Source organism: Spinacia oleracea, chromosome 4 (assembly GCF_020520425.1).
Source record: "Spinacia oleracea cultivar Varoflay chromosome 4, BTI_SOV_V1, whole genome shotgun sequence".
In the NCBI taxonomy this organism is placed as follows: Eukaryota; Viridiplantae; Streptophyta; class Magnoliopsida; order Caryophyllales; family Amaranthaceae; genus Spinacia; species Spinacia oleracea.
The window spans coordinates 185,992,932-186,015,477 of NC_079490.1; the positions used below are offsets into that span (position 1 = coordinate 185,992,932).

Consider the following 22,546-nt stretch of genomic DNA (forward strand, 5'->3'; position numbering starts at 1 on the left):
TAATTTTAAAAAATAAGTTCAGATAAGGAGATTTTTCCATATTACAATACGTGACAATTATTGTTTTTATTTTTATATATAGCACTCCCTCCCTCGATCTTTATGTTTTTTAAGTTTGTTATTTTCACGCGTTTTAACGACAGTGCATTGATATTCCTCTATTTTATTTATTTAAACAAGGAAAATTACGTTTATTTATAATATTTTCACTTTTATCAAAATTTTGATATTGAGAAAATGAGGAAAATTTAATGTTCCAATAGAAAAGTGTAAGAGATTAAATGACCCAATGAATTTAATGAGTTAAAATAATAATTGGACACAAATTTTGATAGATATTAAAGCATTTATATGAAAAAAATATTTTGCGACACTGAAATAGGAAAACGTAAAGAACAAAAAGAGACGGAGGGAGTATTATTATTTGTTCCTAATTGAAAAGGAAGACAATGTAGATCCAAAAATTCTAGAAATTAGGAACAGTCAGCGGAAAAAATGGCAGAGTTTGTGCTTTAATAATTTTACACTGTCGTTTTGTTGTCTGAATACTTGAATCTGATTTAACAATAACAAATAATGGGTTATTTTACTTTGTAAAATATGCTTCGAGTGCGAAAATAACAGTTCGTTGATTCAAAACTACATTTTCAATTTCATAAACTTTGCATTGGTTTTTGTGTTTTGATGTAACGAAGTGAGACAAAGATTCCACACGAAGATTACGTATCATTGAAACTATAACAACATTTCATTTCTTGCTATTTTAATTAAACTATTTTTATTCCTACTTAAAATTAATTAAGAATAAATAGAGATGAAATCTTAGTATAACCTCTATCATATCATACACTGTCTATTTATAATTGATCGATTATTATCATTGTATAAGATCGATGGTTAAATTGTTTTTTACCACCTAAAAAAATAAGCAAATTGTTTTTTACCACCTAAAAAAATAAAAATTATTTTTTACCACCTAAAAATAAAATAAAAATTGTCTTTTACCACCTCTTAACTACACAATGGTTGAAACATTAGGTCAATTAATGGGAATTAAGGGAAAATTGTAGCTTATATACATGAAAATCTTGGGAGAATAGAGGGAAATAAAAAATATAGTCGTTGAAATGGAATCGCATAACGTTTCCGTCCATATTTCCGGTTAAGAGGTGGTAAAAAACAATTTTTATTTTATTTTTAGGTGGTAAAAGACAATTTTTATTTTTTTAGGTGGTAAAAAACAATTTATCAATTTTTCTAGGTGGTAAAAAACAATTTACCCAAGATCGATACTATGTAAAAAAAACGTAAATTTATGTGAAAAATAATGAAGTTGCATTCACTAACTTATTGATCCATTTACGTTAATATAATCAGTGGCGGAGCCACGGTGCCCTCAGTGGGGTCCTTGACCCCACTTGAATTTTTTTTTTTTTTTTTTTTTTTTTAGTTAAAATTTCAATTTTTTTTAAAAAAATAAATAATTTTAGTGAAAGTTTCGTCAATTTTTAAATAGTGACCCCACTATCTCAAATTTCTAGATCCGCTACTGAATATAATATTCCGTGTCCGTTACTTGAAAGACTTTTAAGTTAATGATAAATTGAATTTGGGAGATGACATGTAATGACAAAAATATAAGAACTTAAATTAATTAAGTACGTGTAAAACTGTAAGTGTGATTATTATGCATGTCTCCCATATTGAAAGACAAGTCAAGGAATTTCCGAGAGCTTGCATTTTATTACTCGATTGGATTATTCATCATATTGTCAATTGATTATAGAATGAAATTACTTCAATCTTTGCTTGTAGGTTTCTCTTCCATGCTTCTCCTTTATCAGCTTTAACCCTTGTCGTTAAAATAAACATAGTAAATTGCCAAACATAACATAGCTTCTTTAAATAGTTGAACATGATCACCATGAACATTAATTATGAAAATTAGCCTTTATTCAATCAATTAATTTCAACCAAACACATACCGTATTGATTTCAGTATGGATTTAAGGTACAACTAGTGTGTGGCCTGGGCGTTGCTCCGGGTTTTATTTTTAGTGGGATTTACTTATTTTAAATATGTGCGTATGTGGTGCTATTATCTGATTTCCATGCAAGATCAGTGGCCGATCAACAAACTTCCTTCTCATATCCGAAAATCAAAACAAAGTCGAGTTCTCTTCTTCATGATTAGTTGATTATTATACTCTTGTCAATGTTTCCCTCTTCACGCACTCATAATTACACTCCATTACCCTAATTTTTTATTTTTTAAGCTTAAGTTGAGAAGAGAAGAATTGTACGTTTATAAGTTAAGTAATTAATTCCCTTTTGTTTGTTTTTTTTCCTTTAATTCATTATTATTCATTTTAAAAAGGTTGTATTTATTATTTAAATAGAAAGATATAACATCATTGTGGCTAGCTAAGATGGTAAGAATGGTAACTTTTATTTCAAGAGGTCTAGTGTTCAATCCTTACTACATGCTTTTTGGTTGTCAACTACATGTCATGATACTTATTAGTGGTGATGTGGCGTAATAAAGAGGGATCTACGTGGCACATATACGTTCTTATAAACGCCTTTTAATATATTAGTATAGATATGTGCCTTATGTTAACAATTTAACCATTAAATTTTGTTGTTACGCCGTAGATACTACAGAGCGAGCTAGAGACTTTTAGATTAATTTAAAGAGAAGCAATTAGCTTAGCCCTGGTATCAATCCAAGTGCTCAAATCACAATAACATCATCATATGTTGTCTATATATTATGATTATTACCGTACAAGATCCGATACTATAACAAAAATGATGTAGAAAATGAAATATCTAATCCATCTTTAAAGTTGCTAATCTCTTTTTCCCCTAACTTATTAGCAGAAACCAGCTGCAAAAAAAAAGTCAGAAACTCAAAGTGACCAAACATCATACCATGTAAGCAAAAAGTCCAAACAATAATCATCATTCAAAAGGTCTTGCGCACACAAGGTGTACAATAAATTTATTGTACACCAAGATAACTTTTATGCAGTTATTTGTAACTTTAACCTACTTTTTTGTAACTTTTAGTATTATAAAAATAAAAAGTTGATAGATAAACATTTTAAAGGGTTAAATAATTAATTTATACATTATTAGTGATTTTGAAGAAATAATTTTTATTCAAATGAAAAAAATTATCATTAAAAAATAGATAACTTTTACAAATATAAATGTAACTTTTAAGTATTTTGAGTCAACTTTTACTCTGGTGTACAATATTTATTGTACACCCTTTGTAAATAAGAATTTGTGATCACCATTTCGTTTTAAGTAAAACATAAAAAAAAATTGTTTATCTTTAATGTTTAAACTAATCTACTCCCCCGGTTTTAAATATTAGTTATGTTTTGACTTTTCAACTCGTTTCAACTCAATATTTAAACGTAAATATCTCCAAATACGTATGTTAGAAAAATATAAAAATTTGATATTGTTAAACTACATTTTAAGACGAACAAAACAATATCTCACATGAATATGTTTTGAATTACGTATTAGAAAGAAATGAGAATATTATCTTCAATTGTGAATAGTGTCAAGATTCCAAAAGGGACTAATATTCGAGAACAGAGAGAGTATTACATTATACTTTAATGTTTAAACCAATCTATTACATTATACTAAAACAGACACTATGAGTGACACGTATTACTTCCCGTTGCATACTTTTCCTGCCAAAACTTTTTCCCTAAAACAGTCTTACTTTGTTTATTTTTTATGGTTTTTGATCCTTTTTTATTTACTTTTTATGTTTAGAAAAAAATATATTTATGTATAGATTATGAAAATAATATATGCCACGTAATAATAATTTGCTAAAAGTATTTTTTTGGTAATATTTTAGTCAAATTGTTATACTTCATACTAATAATGGAAAATATATTAACTCGATATTTTAGAAATCATCATATTAATATTATTAGCATATCAAGCATATAAAGTATGTCATACATAGTAGGAAGAAAATCGCATACTCTGTATTAGATGATTAAATGAGTATGTTCAAATTTATTTATTATTTGGAGGAAAGTGATTGAGCACGATATGAGCAAATTTGGGATTGAGGAAAATATGACGTTGGATAAGACAGAGTAGAGGGAGAGAATATACGTTGATGACGTTATTTGACTTATACATCTTCCATTTTGACTCTCTTAGTTTACTTCTTGCGTGTTGCAAACCTTTTTATTTTATTTTATTTTATTTTATTTTATTTTTAAAAGTTCAGCTTTATATGCTATTTTCAAATAAACTTACTGTATTTATTTGTAATTCTCTCGTTTTAAACCTTACTTATTTTCCCTTATAATATATTTCTGTAATATATATATATATATATATATATATATATATATATATATATATATATATATATATATATATATATATATATATATATATCTTATTTTACTTTTATTAATTTCACTTTCCCGATCTTCCTTGTTTATTCTTTTAACTTCCCGTTCCTGATTTGTTTGATTGGTCATATTGACGATCTCATATGTCGATTCATGTTAGCCGACCCCAAATCATTTTGAGACTAAATCTTTATTATTGTTATTGTTGTTGTTGTTGGAGTAATAATTTGTATTTTACTTTAATTGGAGTGATAAAATTAATTGGAGTAATAAAATTAATTGGAGTAATAATTTGTATTTTACTTTAATTGGAGTAATAATTTAAGTAACTTAACTTTTTTTACAGTCCTTTTTTGCAGTAAAAAATAGATTTACCCAGGTTAAATTCATGCACAGTCTCATACAAGTATACAACTGGGGGTGGACAGGGTAAAATCCTATGTAACCCACGCCCGTATCAACGGTAATTATGGTGCATCACTAAAGCTGATTGGGCGTGCTATTTGGGATCTAACCATCCAGATTCCAGATTTGATGTTTTTATTTTTTAAGATCTAACGGTCGAGATCATGCATGTGCGTGGTATGATTATATACGGTCGTTGGGGGGATTGGGGAACACCATCGGTGACTTCTTCTTCACTCTAACTAAAGTAACGCACCACTCATCGACCAGTCCATAAAGAATTACCTGGATATGAGTGGAGCTAACAGTAACTATTACTCCCTCTGTATTTATTTAAGAGATACACTTAGTTAGACACGGGTATTAAGAAGAATTGACTGAAATAAAATAATAAAGTAAGTGGGGTTAGGTACATATTTTAATTAGTAAATAAGTGGGGACCATGTCATTTTGGTGGGGTGGGATGTAGGATGGGTTTATGAAATCATTTGTTTAATAGGATAGTGGGTCATAGGTAAATTAGATGTATTATTTAATTAGAGGTGGGGTTGATAAGTTACTAAAAATGGCAAGTGTATCTCTTAAATAAATACGGCCGGAAAAGGCAAGTGTATCCCTTAAATAAATACGGAGGGAGTATTACGGACCGCTTAGGCTTAGTGGCGGATCCAGGATTTGAGAAATGGAGGTACGAATAAAAATTCTTATAGTCTATCAACAGGAAAAAAAAAAAATGAGTCCAATTCCGTTATAAAAAGTATCCAAAAAAAGGGTCTACTTTCGATATTAAAAAGGGAGTCAAAATTACATCTGTTGTAATATTTTAGTCCAAATAATTAAAATCTAAACCCCCGCCGTTCACTTCATTTATATTATCAACGATTTACTAGTCTTTCAGTATATTCGATAAATAATAGAACAATTAGAAAAATAACGGGAGTAGTGAACTGTGTATATAAAAATCATTAATGAAATTGAAATCATATTAAATTTCGATATAATTGAAAATATTATTCTTCACTATGTATATGACATCTAGCATTGTGTTTACAAATTTCATTTTTTTTAAAAAATTATATATAACCCATGCAACTAATTTTAGCTAGGTACAAAAGTAAAATTAAACGAGTGAAAAAGAAACTCACAAATGATATAGCTAAAATCATTAAAGAGATGAAAAAGGGAAGACTAAAATCAATAAATAGTTAAATGGTGGAAAAACTATTAAGTGCTAAGCAATGAGAAAGTAAAACATCAAGGAGCTAAATAAATGGGGGGGGGGGGGGGGGGGAAGTGGTGAAAAATAAGGGTTACCAAAACTCAAACCCTGCATCTCTTTGGTCCAGCATAATGAGGCTAAACACTCAACCAACTGAGACAAACTCATTTATGTGATACATAATAGGAAATTTTAACTATATACAAAATACCTGTTACTATTATATATTTTTCCGCGGATCTAGGGAATAGGGGCGCAACGGTACCCCTTGTACCCCCCCTAAATCCGCCACTGCTTAGGCTCCGTTTGGTAGCGTACGTGTAAAACGTTTTTATGGAAAACAATTTTTCCCTTTTCAATCATTTTACATTGTTTGGTTTGGCAAGGGATGGAAAACAATTTTCCACAACTCACTCAAAGGTGGAAAATTGTTTTCCATTTGAAAGGGAGGGAAACCATTTTTCCATAATTTCCACCTTTCCTCTGTATCTCCCTCTCTTTTCTTCTCCTCAATCTTCACCATTTTCTTTTAAATAACCAAACGAAGGAAAAGTAGTTTGGAATTGTATTTTTACTTGGACAATGATTTTGCACTGAAAACGTTTTACACCAAACCAAACGGATCCTTAGATGCACCCGAGTTATACTTCTTCCGTTCATTTTTACTCGCAATGTTTGTCACTTTTACGCATGCTAATGCATATAACTTTGATAATTAATATCTTTAATTCTCTTTAAGTAGAAATGATAAAAAGTTAATATTTTGAAAATACACATTAAGACGAATCTAACAAAATCTCAAATGACTATGTTTTATCTTACGTATAAATCACCAACAATGGTCAAAGTATAATATGAGAATTGTGTAGAAATCACAAACGTACGTTGCGAGTATTAAAAATTGAAGGAAGTATAATAGATGTTCCTGGAAAAACCTACTCCATTGTGACTAAAATTACTCAATACTTCCTCGATCCTCTTTTATTACTTGTATCATTTGATCGAGCTTATTACATAAGAATTAATCACGTGGGATCTTGTCAGTGACTTTATATATTTCTGGTAAAACTCATGACTATTCTTACTTGTTACTATCTCCGTTTCTTTTTGTTCTTTACGTTTTTCTTTTTGGGTGTCTCAAAATGTTTTTTACACTTTCTTTTATGTTATTATCACATAAATGTTTTAATATTCAATCAAAATTTGTGTCAAACGATTATTTTAACCAATTAAATTCATTGGTTCATTTTATCTCTCACACTTTTTTATTGGGACATCAAAATTTTCTCACTTTCCCAATATTAATATTTTGATAAGAGTGAAAACATAAAAGACAAATCTCAATGCACATTAATTAGTCGTTAATAAACGTGCAAAATGCCAAATGTAAAGAACAAAAAGAAACGAATGGAGTAGATGTTTACTTCATTAATTGTGAGAGCAAGAACTTTTCTTTTACTTAAACAAGATAGCTATCATTAAGTTGGAGGTAAAACCCAATTACTCAATAACCCATAGGCCATAGTCCATATAGGCCTAATTGATATGGCTAATTGATGTATGTACAAAATATAATATGTACGTGTTGTGTGGACTACTAGATTTTATTTGTGATAATGTTGGTACTTTGATACGTTTAGGAAACATTGTAAAACAAATTGTGACCGTAACATAAAAAACATTCGATATCTAGCTTCTCACTAACATCCAGTCCTCTGTATATATATGTATCCAACAAAATTCGATTATATCACATGTATTTTGCATGTACGTACGTCCATTATTAAATTAAATTAAATGGGTTGTTTAAAAAAATTCGTATTATGTGTTCATTAGGAACACATGAACAAACCAACTATATGCACGAATTGAAGAGTATTTAATTTATTGAAATTATGATTAATTACACATAGAAGTCGATATGTCCGAGTGGTTAAGGAGACAGACTCGAAATCTGTTGGGCTTTGCCTGCGCAGGTTCGAATCCTGCTGTCGACGTTTTTTAATTTTTTCTAATCGTCATAGCTCCTTAAGGCCATTATTGTCAATTCATTAATTATAATTCCAGTCTTTCCCCTTACTAAAACAAAGTAATAACAAAAAAAGCAAACCAAAAGCTCCACAAAAAACCCAGCCATGACATCCACCCTTCTACCGTCGCAACTAACACCTTTTACCACCCGATTTTCTCTCTCCTCGCCCAACCCAAAACCACCCTCATTTTCCACCACCGTCTACTGTGGCCCCAGAGACAACCGTGGACCGCTAGTAAAAGGCCGAGTACTAAGCACAGAAGCAATCCAAGCAGTCCAAGCTCTAAAACGAGCCCAAAGAACCACCACAACCACCACCACCACCGTCAACGAAACCCTAACAAAAACCCTCTCACGCCTCATAAAATCCGACCTCGTTGCTACTCTACGGGAGCTTCTACGACAAGGACACTGCGACCTCGCCCTCACTGTATTCTCCACCGTCCGATCAGAACCCTGGTACAAGACAGATTTATCCCTGTACGCAGATTTGGTTTCAGCTTTGAACAAGATGGGTGGGATGGGAGAGGATATTGACCGTCTGATTGAGGAGATGGACGGTGGTGATGGGGTGATTAATTGGGAGGATAAGAAAGGGTTGAGTAGGTTGGTGAAGGCGTTGATTAATGCTGAGAGGAGGGAATCAACGGTCAGGATTTATGGGGTGATGAAGAAATGTGGGTGGGGGTGTAGTGGATCAGGTGTTGAAGTTGATGAGTATGTGGCTAAGGTTTTGAGTAAAGGGTTAAGAAGATTTGGGGAGGAGAGTTTGGCTAATGAGGTTGATTTGGGTCTTGATTTGTACTTGAAAGCTTGTTTAGGTAGAGTTGGTTTTTAGGTAAACGGGTCAGTCAATCTTGGTTGCGGGATCTTAAAAGACGTTGTTTAGATTTAGTAGTTCAATTTTGGGTACAAAAGTATATTTAGGGAATAGGATTGTACGGAATAATATGTAAGAGTTTTTTTTTTTGGAGGGGTAATTATGGGATGATATATGACCTTAATTATCTTGTGGTGTTCATTTTGAGTAGTATTTACATTACTACATGCATGTAACACAATTGTATGTGCTCTTGTTTTATAATCACTATGTTTATAACTCATGTAACACAATTGTATATGGCTATATGCTCTTATAGTCTTATTTTATGGAGATCACTATGTTTACAACTTTAGTAGGCAAAGAAGCTGAATGGTTAGTTATGCGTCACTTATGCTACAATATGACCTTTTCGTTTGTAAGTTGAGAGATTCTAACAACTTCTTACTACGAAGATGTAAGTCCAAGTTTACGTTGATTGACAAAAAAACTGGAAAACAAATTACTCCGCAAGTCCATAATATATCGTTGACTCTGCTTCCTTAGTTATATTTTTTTTGACAAACCGCGATAATTTGAGAAGAATAATACTAGTGGAACATTTTTTATAGCTCACCAGAATTGGATAAAGCTAACAAAATTGATTTCAATCAATGTAAATTGCATTAAGAAAACCAACACCCAAATTGAACCAACCAACCCAATTCAACCACATCAAAGTTATTATTCCCCATTTAAATATAGTCTAATACGTGCAGAATGTGTCTAATAAGTGTCCATCACGTATTCAGTCCGCGTCTACGTATCATAATATCTCAAAAATAATACTCACTATGTCCCTTAATACTCATATTGTTTTGACTTTTTGCACTATTCATATAATTTACTTTGACCCTATCTTATTTCTATTATATGAAAACAAATATTAGTATATAATATATTGTTAGCTTCATCTTAATATATATATATATATATATATATATATATATATATATATATATATATACTTTCAGAACATTACTATTTTTATAAGTTTTTATGATATATAATTTAAGATATTGGTGGTCAAAGTTGTGTATTGACAAACATGTTCAGGATATAGAGAGTTATTCCGCATTTTATTTATTTTTAATTTTTTAATTTTAGAAGTCAACCTATCCATGAGTTTACAGTCAATGAGGGAAGACCCCATAGTTTTTTTTTAAAATATTTTTTGCGTCAGCCTCGTTGTCCTTGAATGGTTAATCACACTTCAGTAGCGAGAAATTGCAAAAAAAAATCCGAACATAAACAATTCTCTCCGTCATCTTCTTCAATCGTCAATAGCTACCGCATTTCTATTTCCCCCCAAATTACATGACATAGAACAATTTCATGGACAGACAAACCCTAGCTTCATCTTCATCTCCATCTTCTTCAATTTCTGAAGTTCCATCCCCAGACGCTTGGATCACTACTTACAAAACATTGCTCCCACAATGGAATTCCTTCCCTCTCTCTCACCAGGTTTTCTCTAATTTCCTTTTTATATTGTTTCATTTTGAGCTTAATATCATTTATGAATGTCGCTCGATTGATTATTGAACGTTCTAATTGCTAAAATTGGGGAATACATGATGAATATATGTTGTTTTTGTTGTTGATTTGTAATTATGTTAAGAATCTCTACAATTTAATGATTTTTTGAGTTGTATTTGCCGTAGTTCGTCTAATTGGTTTTGTTATTGGTATATATGTTCAATTCTTGGGTTGCCGCATACTTTGCCTTGCTCAGGAGTCAGAAGCAGTGCTATGTAGGTTTGTATAATCAGGACTGAAATAAGTTTTATAGCCTAGGATTCGTATTATAAGGCACACATGATTTTGAGTGTCATATGTTATGAGAGGAATGAGGCGTGGTGCCGTATATATGGAGTAATGGACTATATTAGGAAATAGATGCAGACATGGAGTATATGTTACATACTGTAGTAGTATCTCACATGCATCACATGAGCAAGTATGTTACTCCCTTTGTCCATCTTTCCATTGAACAATTAAACATAGCACGAAGGTTACGAGAAGTTGAAAATGGAAAAATAATAATTGAAGTGTATGTAGAGGGTCAAAGTAGTAAAAGAAAATGTTAAATTCGAGATATTAGGGTTGGTTGTGATGGAGAGAGAAGGTGACTTCGAGTTAAGAAAGGGATTTGGAAAATGTGAACATGGCTTGTTGTGAATTGTGACCATAAAATGGAAAACATCAAGATGAATATGGGACGGAGGGGGTATTTTTCTTTGCTGGTTGTAATCATCTCTTTTCGTATCAACCTTGTTTTGGGTTTGACTAGTGAGAGACTTGGGAAGACTATTTACACTTGGTTGTAAATTATGTATCCACAGGAGTGACATGATCCATATTGGTCAGTTTTTGTTCTTGCATTTTGATTATGCAACAGACTTTGCTCCATGGTGTTTAAAAAGCACATGATTAATACATTACACTAAAACATGGCTAATGACTCTGTTATTGCTTTTGCGATTATTCAAATACGGCTTGTGTAGTTTAGGTTTAATGTTGCCATTACCGTTACCATTGATTATTTGTTGGTACCTAAATATGCTGTTTAGAATAGTCGTGTAACTGATGCTTTGAACATTCTGGTAGATAATTCCAATTACCATATCCCGAGTAAATCAATTTGATGCGGCAAGACTTGACGTTGAAATGTCAGCCATGTTGAAAGAGCAGTTGGTGAAAGTATTCTCTTTGATGAAGGTATATACTCAGTATCTATTTCTCTGATCAACTGTGTAAATCACTATAGTTGCATTATTAACTTCAGACTTCTTGTTTGAAATGTGTATTTGTTTTTTATTGGCACTTGTTGGAATTAGCCAGGGATTTTATTTCAATATGAACCGGAACTTGATGCATTCCTTGAGTTTCTTATATGGCGCTTCTCAATATGGGTTGATAAGCCCACTCCAGGAAATGCACTCATGAACCTGAGATATCGGGATGAACGTGTTATGGAAGTGAGAGGAAAAGGTAACCATTATTGTTTTGAATTTAAATATTTGCCTATAACCTTCCTAATAATTTTTTTTTTGTTTACAAAATTAAAATAACATAGAATACTATTTTTTTTTCTTCTCCATTAAATAGCTTATTGTCCAGTATATTGTAGATAATGCATTGAACAATATGAACACCATATTTGCAATTTGATGTTTTGCGGAAAGCATTAATGGTTTTGGTTCAAGGAAAAGAAAGGATTGGAATCAGGAAAGAGAAAATAAATTCTTTTTTGAAATGACCCCTAATTACCTAGTTTGTTTGGTTGAGAAGGGAAAGAGGTTTTAGATTTTCCTATAAAATGTAATGTTCATCAAAGTTATAAACCCCCAAACACTCATTCTCACCGTTTCACACTCTCTAAAACTTTTCCATTGTGGCTGCTATCACAACGCCGCCATCGCCTTTGGGTTAAGTATTTGCATCGCCGGTGTTAGCTTGTCTCCTCGACTCTTCGTTCTCTCAACCACCTCATTTTGTTAAGGGGTCCTTGAATCCAATCTTTGTTAGTCGGATTTTGCTACTATGAAACAATGTGAGTATGTGACCAATATTGGCCCGAGAGCCTGATATCTAGGCCTTCCATTTTCGAATTATATAGAAGGGTGAGGGTGATATTTGTGTTTTTGTTTTAGAGCTATTCATCTTCCACCATAGTTTCCAGTGGGATTCATTTTCTATCTATTTTTTGGCGGGTATGGGAGAAGAATGGAGGGTGGATGTCAATTAGTCAGATCTATGAAATTTTAGCTAGAAGATATTCTTTAATTAACCATAGGTGCACTTGTTGCTCAAATTAGTACTTTCTTCGTATAACAATTTTTTTTTCTTTGTTACTAATTAAGTATTTGTGCCCAATACTTTCTCTCAGTAGTTCATGTTAAGTTGGAGATTGTCGTTTAACATTTCAGATGGCTTTTGTACATGATTATGAGAAATGACATACATATGGCATAAGGATTTTTGTATTACAACTGTGTATCTAGTCTATTATCAGAACGTGAGAGTTATCATTGGATGGTATTCATTGCAGTAACTGCGTATGACTAAGCTAAGAAATATAGCATGGGGGGGGGGGGGGGGGGGCATAGAGAAATCTTGGTAAATGTGTCCTTACAGAAACTATTAAGAAGGTTGTCATGGTCTAAGAACTCGAAGGGGGGAAAAATATCAGATTGGAAGCTTGGAATAATAGTACAGATCACATCCACTTACCAAAAAGTACAAATATAACTACCAAATTATAGTTTGTGACTTGAAGATTTGAGGATATGGACTTCCCTTCATCTATAGGTTGAGCCAAAATAAGCTTATGCCAGTAAGCAATTAGTTTGTTCAGAGCAGCTTTATTACGTTGGCACTTTGAGTGCTTGGTTGATAGGTACGTACACTAATCAATTTTGCATGTCACCATATAGTCAAACTTGATTATTTGTTGCTCAACTGAGTCATAGCTATCATTCTCCTAACGTTATCAAGGTCTTTTCTTATGCTCTCTAATATATGTGCCATCTGCAGTGAGAACAGGATTGGAGGGTCCTGGACTGACTGCTGCTCAAAAGATGTGGTACTGCATTGCTACAGTAGGGGGTCAGTATATCTGGACGCGGTTGCAGTCTTTTTCTGCTTTTCGTAGATGGGGAGACTCTGAGCAAGTATTCGTTCTTTTCTGCCACATATCAATTTGTTAGTTGTGGCTCATTTAACTTCTATCTGAGATGCTTTATGGATAAATGATTGTCTTTCTTTCTTTGGAATCATTCTTTCTTCCCAGAGGACATTGGGACAACGGGCATGGCTTTTGTTGCAGCATGTAGAAGGATTCTATAAGGCTGCATCATTTAGCAACCTGCTTTTATTTCTCTTAACTGGAAAGTAAGTTTTGAGCTTCTGTGTCTACCTTGTGTCTAGATAGCTCCCAGATATGTGCTGATTAAAATGAAACAAATAATTGTTTGACCACTCATCTGCAAAAAGTTTGAGATGGTTGAATTCTGTGATTTACTGTAAAAATAGTTGATGGGAAAGATATAAAGATGGATGAGTAATGCTACCTTGCTATGTTTACTATAGAAATTGTATTATGTTGGCTTGATATTTGGATGAGGCACACTATTAGTTTTGGTATTGTATTAATGATACTACTATTTTATATTTCATGATCCAGGTATAGGAGTTTGATCGAGAGAGCTCTCAGAGCCCGGCTTGTGTACGGAAGCCCTAACATGAATCGCTCTGTTAGCTTTGAATACATGAATCGCCAGTTAGTGTGGAATGAGTTCTCGGTAATTTTTTGTAGTGCTTTTTCTCTTTGTTTGGCCTTTTCGTTTTGGTTGTTGATGTCTATCTGGGTTGAGTAATTGTCTGTCTTGGCAGTCACATTGTTGGAAAAAGTTCATTATTAAGGCCCATTATGTTATTGTATTTTTTATGACTGAAGGAAGCATAGTTTTGTTAAAACTATTATTTTGAACAAAATATTGTTTTGTATAGTTTGCATCAGGTGGATTTGACATTGACTGAAGGAAATAGAATTCTTCAAAAATAATCTTATCTATATATTTTCTTTTATTCAAGGGGCCACAAGGAGGGGGGTGGTGGTGGCAGCTGCAACTGTGAAGCACAGAAAGGGCCAAAAGAAAGTGTGCTAAAGATACTCACAGTCGAGATGCATAATAGGGTGATATATGTTTAAATTGCCCAAAAAATCTATTGAGATGTCCACGAAAATGTTTCAGGGCCTAGAAACAAGAAGAAAGAAAACAAAAGGGAAAACTATGCCTTAAGTTATTAAGTTTTTCTTTCGAGTCCTCATCACACCCAGTCATGCGCTGCCCTTCGGTTTAATAGATGTAGGGTTTCCATGAGAAAACCCACAATTGAGGTATGATTGACAAGGAGTGGACACTTATTGATTTTGATGTATTTGAGAGTCGACTGCGTGGAAAAGAGAGGGGAGAAATGATGCGGTTATAGGAGACGAGAGAAACATGCAAAAGAGAGGATATGTAGACTGGCAATAAAAGTAGGATGGGTGCAGGAGTTTCACAAAACGTAAACAGGGGCAAAGAGTAGGAACGGCAATTATAGGATTATGTCTTCACTTTTAATTTTTATTTTTAACTTTTATGAGTGTATGTCTTCCATCAAATATGGTTATTTCCTTTTAAACATGAAGGTAGAGGTTTATTTTCTTAAAACTCGTGTTGAATAATTTTACAAAATTTATACAGATGAAGAAATTATATTTTTAAGTATGTTAGTTTCTTTTCCTTCCCGTTCCTGTTCTCAGTCACATTCCCTTTTTTGAGTTTGTGGGGGTGGGGGGGAGGTTGGCAGATTGTCCTTTCCGGTGCTGTATTATTGCACCGGTTTCAGAAAGTGTTGGCAGATTTTTCAGTGCTCTTGGGTGTGGTCTTTTCCATACGTTTACTGCATAATCATCATTTGTTTCAGAAAGTGTTGATTAATTTGAAATAGCAAAGTAGAACTTCTATACTTAGCGTGTAAAACCTGTAAGTTGAAAGGAGTCTTAACATTGCAATATCCATAGTCTTCGTGCATCATGCTCCCATGTGTGTCATAGCTTATTGTGACTGTTTTTTAGTCAATTTTTTTTCTAGAATCTAGACAAGGCCTTGGTGTCCCCCCTCCCGGGGGATGGGGGGAATTACATGTTCTAAAATTTTCTCCTTCTGTGTAATATTGAGATGTTCTCTTCATTCATGCAGGAGATGTTATTGTTGCTTCTTCCACTTCTAAACTCTCCATTATTGAAAAGCTTATTTCGTCCATTCTCCAAGGATAAAGCTTCGGAATCTGCTTCAAATGAAAGTTCTTGCCCCATCTGCCAAGGTAGCCCAAGCATTCCATTTATCGCATTACCTTGTAGACACAGGTTCGTGACTGCTCCATACCCCCCTATTTACTATTCACCTTTTACGATTTGGTTCATTATACTTTCATACCAGCTCAAGATATTATATGGAAGCGAACAGATGAATGAATGACAAACGTGATTGCTTTCTAAAATTCCTGTGCCAATTTTTTGTGGCCAAACATTCTAATTTGTAGGCCATAGAATTGTGGAATGCATATGTACCCTGTTTGATCCTTTGATAGCATATCTTTTGGCTTCTTCGAGAGAACATATAAAAGAGAACGTGGTGCGTACAGGTTGGGTTTATATATTGTCCCTGCTTGCTGGTTAGACCTGGTTATAGGGAGGGGGAGGGTCGGGGCGGGTGAATGCGGGTCGTTAATGTGGCGGGTCGATTGTGGGCCACTTAAATGGCATTAGTGGTCCGGGTCAGGGTTAGGGTCATATGGGCTAGGGGCGGGCCAGGGTCGGAGCTAGAAAAAAGGGTCATTAAAGGGTCAAGTTAATGAAGAGAAGCTGCCATTGTTGCCGATGTTTCTCTTCTTCGTCTTCTGTTTTCTCTCTCCTCCCCCCACGATGAAATTGCAACAATATAACCCCATTCTTCGCTGTTTCACTTGATTAATCAAAAAAAAAAAATCAATTGTTCCTTTAAATTACAAAATAAAGTAGTGAATATTCGTATTAACAAAAAAAAAATGCAAATTAAATTTAAAATACTATCACCGAACATTTTAAATTAAAATCAAGAACATGAATTAAAAGAAAGTTGAGAAGTTGTAGAAAGGGGTTGTAATTCGTGTGAATGAATGGTGGTAGTCTGGTAGAGAATTGGAGAAAGATAAAATACGTAAGTGATGGGATGAAGGAGTGAATAATAAACCAGATTAAAGCACCGATAACCCTCTTCAACGAGACTAGCATGGTTATAGGCAGTCCAAATCCCAATAAATGTGACCAAATTTGGGGAAAATCACAAAATCCTTCTACAGATAACCATTGTTGATGAATTTTAGTGTTTAAGTTAATAGAGAAAAAGTAGTTATTGTTTATGTTTGAAGATGAATGCACCCAATTTTGAAGAGATGGAGGAGAGAACAGTGTCTGCTGCAGTGGTACTGCTATCGACCCTTATTCTTCTTTAGGAAGTTATTAGGCTTTCAATAAAACCCTATAAAAGCCCTATATGATATGACCCTATAAAAGCCCGTGCATTAAGAATTAAAGGGTCAAGACCCTTTTAAAATTGGCCCAACCTGTTGTCCGTTGGACTACCCTGTCCAATAACCAGGCCTATTGCTGGTTATCTGGAAATTGACTATATTAGATAAAGGTTAATCGATGAAAACAGAATGTATGGGTTAGTGAGTATGATGGTTGACGCGGAAGAACATTGGATTGTCCTAGCTGTAATACTGCTAGAGATGGAACATGAAAGGTTATAGTGGAAGCAGGAAATAGATTAGAACCTTAAAAGGAGGTTCAAAGAATGGGAAACAAACAGTTCTATTAATATTGCTGTCACTCTGTCAGTGTCGGAATTTGATGCTTAATAGTATCCTGAAGCTTTCGACTCAGTAAACCCTAGAGCAAAATCAAACTTTTTAAAAGTATGACAAATGACTGGACTCACTGGAGATTAGAGGGAAATGACTGGACTCGCTGGAGTTGTGACTCTAGAGAGGTTTCTGAAGAACTGACTTACAGTTTGTTAAAGTCAATAATTTATGTAGACTTGTTCTTCCTCTCTTGATCCCATCTATGTTTCTTCTTTCTCCATCCCAACACTTTCTCTTGCGTCTTTTTCTCTATCTGTTTTCAATAAAAAGTAACAACTATTCTAATTTTTCTGCTCAAATCGCACTTTGTTTCCTTTACTTTTCCTTCCTTTTGGTTGGGACTGAATGGCCAATGATTCCGTGTTTGATTTCTTCATGAGAGACAATAGATAAGTTTCCTTTTTTTGCAAATAGCTCCATGTGTTAAACTAATTAATAAGTAGTGTTGTTTTGGGTGTTTAAGAGAGGCACGTCCGCACGTGCCAGATAAGAATCAAACCCTCATCCTCTCAGTTGGTGATGCCTCTTGTATCTAGTGAGTTCTCTTCTTATTTTTAAACAATTATTAAGTAGGGTTGTAAGGAGAGCAGTGTATATTCAAGTGAAGGTGATGTGTCTATAGCCATAGTCCTGGGAGGATTCAGTAACATAATTTACTAGGCCTAATGACAGGGGTGTTAGATTCTATGTTAACGATTCCGGGGCTAGAAGGTCCTTCAGATTTAATAAGGCATTGCTTATTGGTTGGTTCCAGCTGAGTGACTGTGCTGCTGTACAGAGATTATTGATTTGCTGTTAAGGTGAGCAATGGTGAAAGAAAAGAAGTTGTACTCTTAATATGGTGTTCAGTATATAAAGTGCAAGTTCTTCCCTCTATGTCCATTTCCAATGTGTAGTAAGTTTTGATATTGAAAATTAACGAAGAAACACACGGGAAACAGAATCTCCCTTGTGCTTGCACATTTCCCCTCCCAGTTTTAGGCTTTTGAGCCTGTTTTCTGGCAGAAAGGACACAAAAATGAAAATTAGGTGAGAAAGGGAGGGGAGTAAAAGGAGCTGCAGAATGATTTCAGTGGTTGTTTGCCATGTTTTTAACCCTACTGACTATTGGAGGTGGTTTAGTGATTAAACATCTTAACAGACAATAAGATGATGATAGCGGCAGATTTATCCCATGGCAAGTATATCCTTCATTTAAGAAGCTATTCGAGGTGGAGCTTAGTTTTGCCAACATTTCTTCCTTGGATAGGAAATAGAGGTGAACATCTATTTGTTGGAGGAGTGGGGGAGGGGGGGGGGGTGTGTGTGTGTGTGTGTGTGTGTTATGTCGAGAGCTAGTAAAAAACAGAGGGCTAACATTGTATCTATCTCCTTTCCAGTTACCATCATATTTACTTGGAAAATTGATGTAAATCTGGTCCGATGAATATTATCCTACCTAATCTATTTGCTTTGGCAAATTATCCTACCTAATGTGTTTTATACTAATAATTCCACCTTTAAGCATATCAAACCCCAATTTGTCCACAAGCTAAGACTGTCACTAACAGTGCTGATTTGGCATAAAAAGAACACCTGAACCCTATCATTTCTAAGGGATGATGAATTTATCACAATTGTCCAAAAACCGTCGGTTTTCATGGTTAAACTAATTACTTAGCCACTTCTTTAAGTTTTTACTCTTATTGTATTTCATATTCTCCTTATTTAGCTTTTTTCTGCATATTTACTGAGATTCTGGGCATGGGATTTGCAACTTTCGAGATCAAGCTGTACTTTTCTTCCTTCTCGGCTCCTTCCTACAATAATGGACATAAAAATCCACCTACCATGGTGATCAGACTAATCCGTTACAGTGACAGTGGCTCATTGAAGACCGACAAACCCATAATTAGGTTCTTCAACTTCGTTGAGCTGGCTGCTTATTTCGACCTTCTTCCCATCTTCATCCGTTCTATCCACAGTCTCTCTTTTAACACCTTACCCCACCTCCCTTCCTCTTTGACGTCCCCGGCAGCCTCCTCATCCAGAGGCCGACGGGTATTTTATTTAGAGGGTAGAATTTATGTTTTTTTTTTCGTATTAAAATTGCTTTCGGAACTACCCCTTATTCCAATGCCCTTATTTAGCCACACTATCAGATATGAGTTCCCTCATTTGTTTTGCAGATACTGTTATTACTGTCTTAGAACACGGTGTGCTGCAACTCCATCTTTCAGATGCGCAAGATGCAGTCAGCCAGTCACAGCCATGCAACGACTAGGTGGCTCCGTAGACGAGAAGTCTTCCAAAAAGTAAGTAACGGTTGCTTAAAGGAATTCATATCAAACACATTATGAAAATTGCATTCCAGAAACCGGCACCCAACATCTCCACATATATAGATTACACAAGGAGGCAAGTTTTTCTGCGGATTCAATCAAACCGTACACTGCTATCTCATTCTTTGGCAGCATTTTCACATCTTATTCTTGAATGCCTTAATTGAATTATTCATCTGCACTTGTATGTACAATAATGTCTTTCAGATATTTTTGTCTGATTTTAAAGTGGCATTAATACATCCTTCATTGCCCAATTATGTGAAAGGTCTTCAATGTGGGGGCAGGGAGCTTAAGCTAAAGTTAGAGTTAGTATATTGTCTTTCCATGTCTCACAAGCTGATGTTTAACAGGCTAATATAAAACCGAAATTATGATTGTTATTGACTGATTGTTTTTTTTTTTTTTTTTTGTCTTAGTGATGTTTGATTGTGATTAGGTCAAGGAATTACTGTTAATTGTCTTGACTTATTGTTACACGGTACGTGATACTCTCTAGGTCAATAAGGTATGATTGTTTATCCTCCTCTGAAGTAACTCAAATAAGTCATGGTAAAGCAAATGTCTCAATCTGGGGCATCCAAAGTTTTAGTATAGTGCTTGCCTCTTACTATTTCCTTATTAATGATATTTTTGCCTGCATTCACCTTTAAAATCTGGACATAGAGACTGAAAGTACTCCGTATGTCCGTATACTTCGTTGTGAAAGAGTTACAGTTGATTGTAGCTCCGACTGGTTCTCTATTCTTATTGGTTCGATGCTCTTGATCGATAACTCGATAAGAATCTTGTTTTAGTCATCCGTAAGGATAAGTTAGGAAAGCACAACCTTGACCGTTAAAATCCGAGGGAGGATCCGCTTAGGCGGCGTTACAAATGAAATCTCAGTACTTGTTTGGTTCACTTGGGAAGTTCTATTTCGTAGGATGTTAATCCCCTTGTTACTTTCTTAGGAAATAGGGTTATTATGTTTGGTTGAACTTGAGAAATTATAATTTATAGTCTTGTTTGACTAAAAACACGGGTTTTAAGAAAAGTGGAATATAGCGTATGAGAAAGTGAGAAAATAAAATATAGTGTATGTGAAAGTGTAAAAAGTGGAATATAGTGTATGAGAAAGTGTAAAAAGTAATGCCCAAAAAAGGAAACATGACTATAATTTGGGACGTCCGAAATAAAAAACAAGACTATAATTTTGGGACAGAGAAAGTATGATTTACCAAAGGGAGGGTAGGTACTGTATGTCATTTTCCATATAACCATGTTCATCAGAATTGGGAAGTTCTAATTCCCCATTACTTCCATTTCATGCCAACCAAAAAAGTAGCCAGATATACACTTTCTTTGAACTCACACTTCCGCTCTATATACATGCAACCAAACAACCCCTTGATAAGCTAAAATCCAGTTTCCCTTTCATCCATTGATGGCATTTGAAGGAATACACTCTGAAGAAAAGACAAACCCTAGTACAATCACATGGAGAATAGTTATACTTGTAGGACTTGTAGCAGCTCACTTGTTATGCTGAGTGATTATTCTTTTTCCATAATATGTCAATCTATATGCATGACATCTTTATGGTGATGTTTAGCCCAATACTCTCTTGAGTATTTTGTTTTTTTTCTTTGGTTTTTCTATGTTGTGACCCTGTGTTATCGAGTTTTCAAAGTTGTACTTATGTTTTGAAAAAAAGTTACACGTCGTACCCCTCAGGTGTAATTATTTTATGCACCACAAAATTTCCATCAACTCAGCGTTTATAGTTGCGTTAGTTACTACTCTCTCTGTTCCAGAATATTCGGAATGTTTTAACTGGACACGCTTGTCAATGCATAACTTTTTTTTTTGTTCTACTACGAGGAGTTCCCACCGCCTTCGGCGAGTGGACTAATCTCCCGCGGGAGTTTGCATGGGTACCTCGATGGGCAGCATCCCTCCCAGTTGAGATTTTTTCCATTCCCAAGGCTCGAACCCGAGACCTTGGTTAAGGAGCAAGAGGCCCTTAACCACTCATGCCAACCTCAATTGGTTGTCAATGCATAACTTGACCATCAATGTCTTCAATTATATGTTATAAAACTTTATAAGATATTACGGAGTAATATTTTGAAAATATATATTAAGATGAAGCCTACAATAAACTTATTTTAATAACTATAAATAAAATGGGGTCAAAGTAAATTATGTGAATAGTGCAAAAAGTCAAACCGTTACAAGTATTCCGGGATGGAGGGAGTATTCATCTATCATCTTCCCTTTATAGCGAAACAGTGGGAGTATTTCCGAGCAGCCATACCGATGTTAGGATTAACTTTTTAATTTTTTTTTTTTTTTTTTTTTTTTTTACGTACATCGTGTAACTTTCAAAATCAATGGGTATAACATAGAAAACCCAATAGCACAAGCACAAGGACGTGCATAAAACTAATAACAAAGTAATATAGCCATCAGAATTGTATCAAATTAGTTTTATCACCATTTTATTGGTGGAGTCAATTTTTGAAAAAGGGCTGAAAAAGAAGAAGCAATCATGCAAGAGGTTGAGGAATGCTTTATGATTGCTAGTATTTCTCAAATCTTTATAGGCTTTTCTTAAATAAAATTGGATTTTGTGGATATCATGATAATAATAATCACTACAAAAAAGTTGTATCATTAACGACGGGAAATCCCGTCGCTAAAGGTCAATAATCGTTGATTAATGACGGGATTTACTGTCGTGAACCCGTCATCAAAGGGGCCGTCGTTAATGGGAAATCCCGTCGTTAAACCGTCGTAAAAGACAATTGCGACTGTTGTTCCCGTCTTTATTTGGTTGTTAGCCCGTTACGACGGGATTTTTGA

The 22,546-nt window shown here is 34.2% G+C and overlaps 2 protein-coding genes and 1 non-coding gene across 3 annotated transcripts; all 3 read left to right on the forward strand.

The window, feature by feature from the left end:
* Positions 1-7,942: 7,942 nt before the first annotated feature.
* On the forward strand, positions 7,943-8,024 carry TRNAS-CGA (transfer RNA serine (anticodon CGA)). Its single transcript has one exon. It is a non-coding gene; the product is annotated as a tRNA-Ser (tRNA).
* Positions 8,025-8,090: 66 nt separating this feature from the next.
* Positions 8,091-9,217, forward strand: LOC110801729 (protein THYLAKOID ASSEMBLY 8, chloroplastic). The gene has a single exon (XM_022007138.2). The coding sequence runs from the start codon at positions 8,163-8,165 to the stop codon at positions 8,895-8,897; it is 735 nt and encodes a 244-aa protein (XP_021862830.1). The 5' UTR covers positions 8,091-8,162; the 3' UTR covers positions 8,898-9,217.
* Positions 9,218-10,111: 894 nt separating this feature from the next.
* On the forward strand, positions 10,112-20,082 carry LOC110801745 (peroxisome biogenesis protein 2). Its single transcript, XM_022007155.2, has 8 exons — positions 10,112-10,385; positions 11,529-11,639; positions 11,759-11,912; positions 13,458-13,594; positions 13,714-13,814; positions 14,107-14,224; positions 15,671-15,837; positions 19,547-20,082. Exons 1-8 carry the CDS (start codon positions 10,254-10,256, stop codon positions 19,674-19,676), a joined length of 1,050 nt encoding a protein of 349 aa, XP_021862847.1. The 5' UTR covers positions 10,112-10,253; the 3' UTR covers positions 19,677-20,082.
* The last annotated feature ends 2,464 nt before the right edge of the window (positions 20,083-22,546 follow it).